The sequence below is a fragment of the Petaurus breviceps genome, unplaced genomic scaffold (genome assembly GCF_028583685.1).
Source record: "Petaurus breviceps papuanus isolate PSGF00001 unplaced genomic scaffold, PetGlider_PUasm1.0 188, whole genome shotgun sequence".
NCBI classification, from domain to species: Eukaryota; Metazoa; Chordata; class Mammalia; order Diprotodontia; family Petauridae; genus Petaurus; species Petaurus breviceps.
The window spans coordinates 16,106,938-16,118,280 of record NW_027185804.1 but is presented as its reverse complement, the minus strand read 5'-3'; the positions used below and the strand labels follow the sequence as shown (position 1 = coordinate 16,118,280).

Genomic DNA, 11,343 nt, shown 5'->3' with positions numbered 1-11,343 from the left:
ATCTATCTATCTATCTATCTATCTATCTATCTATCTATCTATCTATCTATCTATCTATCTATCTATCTATCTATCTATCCCACTTGTGGAAAGTACCAGCTCAGACATTTAAAACCGAAAAGTACCACAGATGTCATTCAGCCCAAACCCTTCATTGTATGAATAAGAAAACAGCCTAGAGATTGGTCAATGACTAGCACCACATCATAAAGGTAAGGAGCATGGTTAGGATCAAAAATGGGTCCTCTTACCCCTCATCCAGGGAGTTCCCTTCCTTCTCTTATATACTGCCATCCCTACATAAATTAAGATTCTCCTTACCTGAAGTCAAAATTTAAGAAAGAAATTAAAATATCAATATCAAATTAGAATATTCTGCCATTACATCTACCTAAGTATGCAATTAAGTCTGACTAAAATCTTTTAAAAAAACACCTGAATATTCTTGATATTTTGCAAAAAAAAAAATACACCCCCACCCTTCTTTTACATCATAATTTAAAGGGTAATATTTAATAAAAATGTTCTCATTTGAAAAGCATATGAATGAATATATGAAAGATCAGGGATTTCTATGGTACTGGGGAACTCTTCATGTGAAAACTCCCTCCCCCAGCAGATTACTATCTATGACTTAGTAGACAGTTCTTAGGGAGATGCCCAATAGTGAGAGGTAATTAAGTGCCTTGATTAGGGTCATGAAGCTCTGCATCTAGCAAATAGACCATGGTACTTGGAAGCAAACACAACGAGGGCCCTTATACTTCCTTTGACCCATTCCAGATTTTATTACCTGTAAAATAGCATCCAGAGAACCTATCTCAAAGTGTGTGTGTGTGTACATGTGTGTGTATGTGTGTTTGTGTGTGTGTGCATTTATTTTGGGGAAGGGAGATGCAGTCTAGTGGTAAATACAGTAATGGACTTGGAATCAGGAGGACAACCTGGGATCAAATCCATTTGTGGTACTGTTTGACCATAGTTAGGTCATTGAACTTTCCTGAGTCTCAGTTTTCTTATCTGAAAAATGGGGATAAAATGTCTTATGTACCTACCTCACAAGGTTGTGGTGTTCATATGAGATTATATACAGAAAGCATTTTGCAAATTGTCAAGTGCTTATATAAATGAATCAATTTATATCAATGCCAGTTATGGGATACTAGCACATTGAACCCATGTGTTCCTGGCCAAGCCAAACACTCCATCCATTAAGGAATCCAAGACTGTGATTTCAAATCTTGCCTCTGAAGGTTATTTCTAGTGTGACTTTAGTTACTTAATATCCCTGGGACTTACCTGTAATATGGGGAGGTCAGACTAAATGTACTCTGATGTCTCTCCCTTGTCTAGATCTATGATTTTCTACAAACCACTAAGAATTCCACCAAAATAATAAGAATTGGAAAAATATTCCTTTGTAGAGGCAGGTAGGTGGCAGAGCAGACTGATTGCTTATACTTGGAGTCAGGAAGACCTGGATACAAATGTGACCTCAGGTATTTACTAGCTATATATCCCTGGGTGAGCCACTTTAAAAACCTCTGTCTACTTGTTTCCTCAACTGTAAAATTGGGATAACTAGAGCACCCATCTTCCTGGATTTTTGTGCAGATAAAATGAAACATTTGAAACCGTTCTTTATAAACATTTAAACACTATATAAATTCTATTATTATTTTTTTAAAAGCCTCAACAGAAAATCCTTTTGGGTATGAATTTAAGGTTAGTGTTAGTTCATCTGCAGAAATAATTCTGATTGTGAAGCCAGATTTTGGTGTGTTTGAGAGGGCAATGCCCTGGAGAATGTCTAAGTACCTGATTAGATCGAGGGGCTGATACTTATACCACATTCCCCAGCAGGCCCAACGCTTATACAGCAGGTGTCTGTGGTTTTTGGCTCCATGAGTTTTAATCGGGTGTCTGCTCTGGTAGCTTCCCTAAAAGGAAAAGAGAACAATGAATGGATCACCACCATGTGAGTGAAATGAGAAGCAGAATGACATAACCATTGTATTTTTCTACTTTTAAACGTCTCGATTGATATTCTATTGACAATTTTTTAAATGGCGCACTTCTGTGGAAATGATCTAGGACCTGTGTTTCCAGGCATCTCCTTTGCTGGCCTGTAAGTCTGAATTTAAGGTCTTTTCAAAATTCTGTGAGACAGATCTACATCACTTAGAGTAAAATATACTTTAATCTTCAAGGCTTAGAGCACCTCAGGCCTTTAAAAAAGAACATTACTATGCTTTAGTGTAGAAAGAATTTGTGTGGAGGGAAAATATTGCAACCTTCCACCTAAAATTGGGCAGTAATTCTGAATCAGTGGATTGAAGACCAGAAGACTATTAGAGTTGACAAGGGGAGTGCAAAGGCATTGAACCATCTAGAAAAGTAACACATTTTACAGAATTCTTGGATCTTTACATTTTACTTTTGAGAGAATTATATATATATAACTATAACTATAATATATATAACATATATATGTATGTGTATATCTATATCTAATCTATATCCACATATCTATATCTATTCTCACTCTCCAACCAGTTAAAGGAGAGGAGACCAAAGGGTTATGGATCTTAAGCTATCTGATAGCTTTGTACATATGAAGAAACGAAGAGACAGAGAGGTTAAACTATATACCCATGTTGTAGACAGCAGAGCCAAGATTCAAACCCAAGTGTTCTGACCTCAATTCTCAAATAGTCTTTCTACCACATCATGCTGTTTCTGTAATGGTGGTATGGGGAAGGAGGTGAAAGCAAGTATCAGTTAGTCATAAGGTCCTTACATATTGGAATCTAGGGACTGGAATGAAGACAGATCAATGACACTTCAAGGACTCTCCTTTGAACATATAGACTCATTTTTTTGGGGAAAAGATTAGCCTGTTTTTAAAGAGGGCTGAACATGGTAAACTCTCAATTAATTGGAATGTTTGTATAACAGGGAATAATACTAAATGTTGTGTGTGTGTGTGTGTGTGTGTGATATAGCACCAGGACTTGTCAGACTCCAGGATTTGTCTCCAAGTCTGCTGCATGATCAATATATCTTGTTCAGTTACTCTAAGAAACTCTTCCTTTCCTTATATTTTGGTTATAAGCGAAACAAAACAAAACAAACAAACAAACAAAAAACTACCAAAGCCCAAACTCACAAGAGTTCTAATCATAGCTGATATTCTCAAGTAGTGCTGGTGATAACCCTTGTGGTGTCATGTATCTCAAGTGACATTCGAGAAATAAATTAAGAACCCGCCATCAGGTTTTAAAGCTTTTCTAAGGACCCAGGAGAGCATGTCAGAGTCTCCACAAAATTCTCCATGTAACTCCTTATCCATCTTTAATTGAACCTGCTTTGGCTCAAGCACCAGCACTTCAATGTACTGAAGTTGTGATTTTGTCCCTATAAGTGTCCCAGGTACCAATGCAGATAGTAACCCTTCTGTGCCTTCCCTTCTCAAAGTATCTTGGATTCATGTATTTAATTTGTTGGGGGTACATATGTGTGTATGTATGTATATACATATATAGATGTGTATATATGTGTGTATATTATAGACACACATATATATCCCTATACATACAGGGCGTAAGCATTTAATAAGTGCCAGGTGATACACTGAATACTGAGCACATAAAGAAAGGTCAAAGACTGTTCCCTGACCTTGAGGAGCTCCCAATCTGATGGGGGAGACAACATTAAAATAATTGTGCAAACTAGACATATCTATGATAAATTGGTGGTTCTCTCAGAGGGAAAATACTAAGATTAAGAAGGACCAGGGAAAAGATTTTTGTAGAGGATGAGACTTTAGTCCAGGCTTAGAAGGAAGCCAAGGAAGACACACAGTAGCGAGGAGAAGAGTGAGAATTCCAGGCACTATAAAGAGTCAGTTTAGGACCTCAGCAAGAAGCTGCAGAGTCTTATTTTAGTAATGGCAAGGAGGCCACTGCACATGCCAAAGAGTAAGATGCAAGGAGACTGGAAAGGTAGAAGGGAGGCCAGCTTATAAAGGGCTTTAAAAGTCAAACAGATAATTTCACGTTTGATCCTGGAAGTAATCGAGAGCCACTGAAGTTAATTGAAAAGGTGGGTGATATGGTCAGACCTGTGTTTTAGGATGATCCGTTTGAGAGCGAGTGGAACATATAGTAAAGTAGGGACAGACCTGAGGCAGGCCAACACCCCGCAGGCTGCTACAACAGGCCAAGTATGAAGAGACGATTGCCTACATGAGGTGAGGTGGTAGCGGTGTCAGAGAAGAGAAAGGGGTATATTTAAGAGAAATCACAAAGGAAGAAATGAAAGGAGTTGATAAATGATTGGATATTGAGGAAATGAGAGAGCAAGGAGTCAGCTATGGCACCTAGGTTGAGAGTCTGATGGCTGGGAAGATGGTGGGGATCTGAACAATAGAGGAGTTAGGAATAGGAGAAGGTTTTGGGGAAAATAAAACAATTAAGTTTCAATGTGATGAGTTTAAGATGTTTACATCTAGTATATATAGTTCAACAGTACAACAGGGTAGTTGGAGATGTGAGACTGGAGGTCAGGCAAGAGGTCAGAGATGAATGTGTATATCTGAGAGCCCTCTGCATATGGATGATAATTAAAACCATGGGCAGTGATGAAATCAGAGAGAAGAGAGTCCAGGATAGAGCCACGGGGGACCCTCCATACTTAATCTGTGATGTGGACAAAGATCTAGGAAAGAAGACAGAGAAGGAGCCATCAGATAAATATGAGGAAAATTACATATATCATGAGAACCTGGGGAGAAGATAAGATCAAGGAGAAGAGGGTGATTAAATTGTATCAGAACCTGTGGGGAGATCAAGTAAGAGGAGGAGCAAGAAAAGGTCACTAGATTGGCTAATTGAGAGATCATCAGTTCAATAATATTGGAAGGAAGAGCAGTTTGCATTGAATGAGGTTGGAAGTCAGATTGCAAGTAGTTAAGAAGAGAGCAAGATGACAGGAATTAGGAGCATCTATTGTAGACACACCTTTGAAAGTTGGCCAGAGAAGTAGAAAGGTAAAGGATGATAGATAGTGGGGATGGAGAGATAATGTGGGCGTTTTGTTGATGGGGGAGAGAAGGGCTTGTTTATAAGGAGTAGGGATGTGTAGGGCAGCAGTAGACAAGGATCTGAAACCAATCAGCTATGTAATAGTGGCAAATATGCATCAATCTCTGAACATTCATTTGGAAACTGTAGTCATTGGGCTCCATGATCTTGAAGGAAATATTAGAGGACGGGAATATTAGAAGGAAATAGCAGAGGAGTTGAATTTTAAAAAGTTTGTGACATCAGTTTCTTTTTTTTTTTTCCAATTTATTACTGGATCTTAGTAGTAGACTGGAAGACTGAAGAGCTTCACGTCTCCAACTACCTTGTTGAACTGGAGTTGAAAAATACACACACACCACAACCTCATCATTAATTATAAGCCACAGCCTTCTTATATTTATATTTCTTTCTACTGGACTTTGTATCACTCATTTTTGTGTTTCCTTGTAGATTGTGTTCAATAATTCATAAAAATATCATATGACTATATGACTGTTGATGGAAAAAAACCCCACAGTGGATTTGCCTGATGGGTAGTAGCCTATTACTTTCTGATCCAGAAGGAAATTTTCTTAGTAGACTATTGCCAGATTAGTGCTTCTTATGAAACCTTGGGGCTAAATTCTCATCAAAGGCTCTCATCTCTGAGATGACTAACTTAGGTCTCTATTCTATAAAACTCCTACAAGAGTCAAGTGTGATCATCCCCCAAGGTTCCAACATCTCAGAGGGAATCCATCATGGCATATGCAGTTCATATAGGCTAATAAGGACATAGAGTTTGGTATTGTTGTGAGCTGTGTATGTCACTGTGTGTGGACTGGAAGTATTCCTACCCCAGCTATGCATTCTTCCCTCTGCCATTGATACTGCTATTGAGAATGATGGCCCTGAGATTCAGCATTGTAGCAATCTTCAAACAAAAAATTTCAATCATTTTCATAATGCTCAAATAAAAGAAGGCAGATAGACTCAAGATTTTCAAAAGATTTCCAACAAAAAAGCTTCTCAAGTTTGACAGGAATCAAGATTCTTGTTCTGTTGAGTCACATTTCATGAGTTCCATTTCTCTAATCCAAGAACCTTTCCCTTTGTCTGTCTTCTTCTTTGGGTTCACCACATTACAGCTCATATAAATACCACTGGATGCCTCTAGCTTCAAATAGTTTATTATTAAATGGTTCTTTTTTTGTATAATTATCCCTATTCTCCACAGTTGTCTTTTTTTCCTATTCATATGGCCATGTATTTACTTAGCTCTGTCTGCCTTGTATCCTCCCAGGAGAACATAAGCTCCTAGAAGGCAGGTATTTGTTTGTTTGTTTTGGGTTTGTTTTTTGGCATTTGTATCCCCAACATTTAGCACATAGACTTTCATGTAAAAGAAATTTAGTAAATCTCCTCTAACGTTGTACATTTAGTTCTTGGTTGCCCTTTGGCACCTTCCCAAAATAGCAATATCCATTCCTCAATCTTATAATCAATCCATGTCAATTCAATGAATACTTCCTGAAGAAATCATATTTATCCAGGAAGTATTGACTGAATTGGCATGTTTATGTATATGAACACAATATGCATGTAAACAATTATATATATACATACCTTATATGTATACACATATAGTACACATGTGATACTATGTATATACTACATATATTACATTACTATATCTACTGTATAATATATGAGAAAGAAAGAGATATAGATAACTATTTCATTTCCTTGCATGCAAGAATATTCTCTTATCCATTTGGCCACTCTCAAGTCTCTCCTTCCTCCTATCCATCCTCCATCTCGCTACTAGCTCCATCTTTACACAAATATATGACCATGCTAAGTCTCAGCTCAAACCCCTTCAATGACTCCCTATTGCCTGCATCTTCTTTTCTTATGAACTTCTTATCTCTTCTATTGGTATGTAAGCCTCTTGAAGACGAACTCTTTTTCTTTTTTCCACCTTTGCATCCCTAGCATTCAGTGCAATACTCCATACCTAATAGATAATTAGGAAACCTTTGATGACTTCCATTGATCAAGGATCAGAACAAACCAGATTTTATAGTTAGACAAACAGAAAAAAATCACATGAGTCAGAGTACCAGGTTAACTAACTTCTATGACCACTTTTTTCAAAGCATTTAATGCTGATAAGTCAAAGTTTTGCCATAGGACGAGAACATAAAGTACCACATATAAGTACATATTTTACTTTTTTGGATATTTTTTGTTGTCACTAAATCATTCAGGTTTTAAAAATAATAAAATGGAATTTGAAGTTACCTCATGAGGAGGAAAGGATGCCTCATATGTGCCATTGTTTAAGAGTTTATTGATACCTAGGCAGAGAAGAAAGTCAGTCAATGTACCAGCTGGAAGACTTCCTTAAGTCAACAAATATGTACACCTGAGCATGGGAAGGGAAAGTAGGGGTGGAGGTGGGGAGCTTAGTCTTAGGGTGCAACTCCATGAAAATCTTTAAATAATCCAAATAATTGTTCTTAGGAAGGTAAAAGACAATGGGAATGAAGATGAGTCAGCCTGGTCATGATGTTGACATGATTAACAGTGAGATAGGAGGGGCTAAGATTATATATTTGATCACATTGGGTCTGGAAATATCCTGTATCCTTAAAAGTCAACTTACCTTTCTTAGTATCAGCTCAAGGTCTCACCCATTACATACCCTAGGCTGCCACCAAAGTTGATTTTCTCATTGTCTCCATAAACCATTTCTCATGCTTTCCCATTTACTTGTCTGTTTTTATTGTGCTTTTTACTGAGAATGCCTTCCTTTACCTTATGGGTAAATAGCCTTAGAGCCCCAGTTCCAATGCTCCCTCTTCTGTGATGACATTCCTGATTTCCTCTAGCTGGAAGCAGTTTTTGTGTTTGATTTTATGGCCCTCTGTTTTTCCACCCCTAACCTCTCCTCTTCTGCATTTATAAAAGTAAGGAAGGAAGACCTCCAGTCTCTTAAGGGAACGAATGACCTTTGTTGAAATGATAGGAAGACAAAGGTCACATTGGATGTGCTGTGGTTAGATTGTGGTTTTCAAAATTAGAGAAAACTTCCAAATTGATGAGCTCACGGGTCCTCTAGAGTATGTGAGTTTCTACTGCCATTTTAACTTGCATTATATTTGTCTGTGCACATGTATTATACCTTAAACCCTGATCATTAGATGGTTGGCCCTTTGATGTCAAGAACCACATTACATTTATCTTATGGTCATCGCCAGTCATTATCATAGTGCCAAGAGTAGTTTAGGAAGCATTCAGCATGTGCTGGTTGATGAATAAATGAATGCCCACATCGCTTTATTTTGCATGAGCCCACATAGCTTAACACCATTATATGCAATAAATAAATCTACTTTCAAAACACAGTTTTATAAGACAACTGACCCTCACTGGTTGGTTATAATCAAGAATTGAATGGACAAAAGAGAGAAGATACCATCTTCCTAGAGTCCTCTTAATTGAAATCATATAATTCAACAAAATGGACACTTTTTTTTTTCATTCCAAGTTCCTAAAGACTGTAGACTTATTTTTTCTCCTACCTACAAATTGCAATTCTGCCTTTAGTGTCCAAAGTCAGGGTGTCGAGGTTATTCAAAAGTAGTCACTGGGACCAGTAGAAGTTTGAAAGTTTTCAAGACAATATATTTGAATTTCACTGAATTCTTCAAAAGTCACTCAATTTAAACTGTAGCTAGATGGGGATCTCTACTATTATATCTTCAACAACTGGTTACCCGTCATGTTCTTGAAGACCTCCAGGTACAGGAAACCCACTACTTCCCTAGGCTATCTCTTTTATACTTCTGGATGGCTGTAAGTGGTAGGAGCAATTTACTTATAATGAGCTAAAGCCTTCCTCCTCCATAACTTTTAACTTCTCATGCTAAATATTTGAAGAAAAATACCATGTACCCCAATCAATATTCTCTCCTCCCTAAGCTTCCTCCAATTCTTTTAACCAACACTTGAGGCTTCTCACAATCACATTTAAGGATGGACTAACACATTTGTTGCTGTGCAATTACAGTTGTGTCTGACTCCTCATGACTCTGAGGTTTTCTTGGCAAAGATACTGGGGTGGTTTGCCATTTCCTCCTCATGCTTATTTTACATATAAGGACACGGAGGCCAACAGGTGAAGTGATTTGCCAAGGGCACCCAGTTAGTAAGTGTCTATGGGTGGATCTGAACTAATTTCCCAACTCCAGGTCTGGTGTTCTATGCATTGTGCCAAATAGCTTGCCATGATATGACAGTTTCTCTGAATAATATTCATCAGTGGGAAACAGCCTGGATTTACATTGGCCAAATTTTTATTTTTTAAGTTTGAAAAGCACAAATAACAAATCAAATGACATAACATATCTATGGCACTTTGCAAACCATAAAGTGCTAATAAATCTATTATTATTTATTATCATTATTGCCAATAATAATAACGGTCAATCATTTAACTACAGAATCCCCCTTACCTTTCAAAAAAATCAATCCAAAAAACAAAGTAGTTGCCCTGGGTGCAGGGGCTAGCCCTAGCATGTCCTTGGCATGTAGTGACCAAAAGGCATTTAAATTGAATGAAATGGAGCTGAGTTGAGAAGAAAATTGACACGTAGGCTCTGAAAAAGGAGTTGTAATTATTCTCCTGAAAAGTGGGTGCTTCAATCTTATTAAATGAGAAACATCACAGGAAGAGCAGTCTCCTCTTAAGGCAAGGTTGTGTTCTTGCCAAAAACCACGTCTTAGTTTGCTTTTTGTTTGTCTGAGATTTAGTGTGAGACTTCCTGCCTTCACAGTCACAGAAGGTAAGGCCTGAAAAGGCCCTTGATCCCCATAACTAGAAGCGACCTTGTAAACCACTCATTCCCACTCTCTCAGTTTCTAGGGGAGGAAACTGATACCCAGAAAGGAGCAGTAAGTCGACCACCATTCTCAGACCAATAAGTGGCTATGGTTGGACAGGAATCCAAAAATGCTCACACCCCAATTTTCATGCTCATACCATCATTGCAGCCTTGGATGAAGATCTTACCCATTTTTGTTTTCCCATCTTCATATTTGGTGCGTTGCAGCACGTGATGCACAATCCTGCTTCTTGTGGAATTGTTGAAGAACGTGTCCTTATTTGTTATTGTAAAGCTGTGGAAATGATTGGATCGGTTTTAAGACTCCGAATCGAGCAGAGGACATAGCAAGAGATTGGAAATGCCATGCAATCTAAAAGGTCTTCTCTTTAAAATGACAGCCAACATGATTTCTTTTCACGATTCTCATATCTCGACAGACAAGAGACTGACATTTCACTTTCCATTACTATGAATGTTAATTCATGATAAAAATACACCCATAAAAGCAATCACCTATCAAATGTCATTTTGAATGTCTCCCTTCAGTACTTATCCTTGGCATGGAAAGAGAGGGAAGGAGAGCAGCCCGTACATTTACTTCCACTGAATTATTTACACTTTTGAAGCAATGCTGACAATGTGGCTTGCAGCAGGGTTTCTTCTAAATAGAGATGATTAAAAATTCAGTCACCATTTCCTAGATTACTTCTCAGGATTTCAGTTCTCTCTCAGCTAGGAAATGAACACTTTGCCTCTCCATAATCTCTCTCCCTCTCCTTATCTCAGTCAATGCAGTCTGATTCTAGTTTGAGGTAAGAGAGCCTTCCAATGACTAATTACTCTTCCTTTGTTTTGGGCCCTCCATATCCTGCTTTCCTCCTAAAGCCTTGGTCCAGAGGAAGATTGTGCTCTCCAATGCACAGTAAGAACATTTTGGTTGTCTGGAAGTCTATTACTGGGCACATGCATGCACGTGTTGTCCTGACAATCTAGTGATGAATGCTATTCATAGTGATGAGCATGAAGGCTGGAAAGGTCTTGCATTGCTTTCTGAAGCATTAAGACGTCACAGGATTAATCTCCAGCTCAACTCACTCTCTAGATGTCTTCATTTCCTCAGCAGCTTTACTCCCTTGATAGGACTCTACCCTCAAGCCTGTTCTCCTGCATAGTGGGTTTAAGGCCAAGATTGCCACTCCTGGAAAGGCCCCAGTCAGACTCACTTTATGCCCAGAACAATTCATTCTCCAGACAGCTTCACCCTTCTTAGCAGTGTCTCCTTGAAAATAGGAGTTGTTTAGTTTTCATGTTTTGCCTGTCTGTCTGTGTATCTATCTATCTATCTATCTATCTATCTATCTATCTATCTATCTATCTATCTATCT

General features: G+C 38.1%; 1 protein-coding gene across 16 annotated transcripts in view; it reads right to left on the bottom strand.

Moving 5' to 3' along the window:
* The window catches only part of ANO3 (anoctamin 3), a 538,169-nt gene that overhangs the window by 117,631 nt on the left and 409,195 nt on the right, over positions 1-11,343 (bottom strand). For all 16 annotated transcript variants that reach the window (XM_069091310.1, XM_069091311.1, XM_069091318.1 and 13 more), the window contains 3 exons: positions 10,144-10,250; positions 7,371-7,426; positions 1,819-1,940 (listed from right to left, as the gene is read on the bottom strand). In XM_069091310.1, coding sequence (XP_068947411.1) covers positions 1,819-1,940; positions 7,371-7,426; positions 10,144-10,250 — 285 coding nt within the window. The remainder of the gene's footprint in view (positions 1-1,818; positions 1,941-7,370; positions 7,427-10,143; positions 10,251-11,343) is intronic.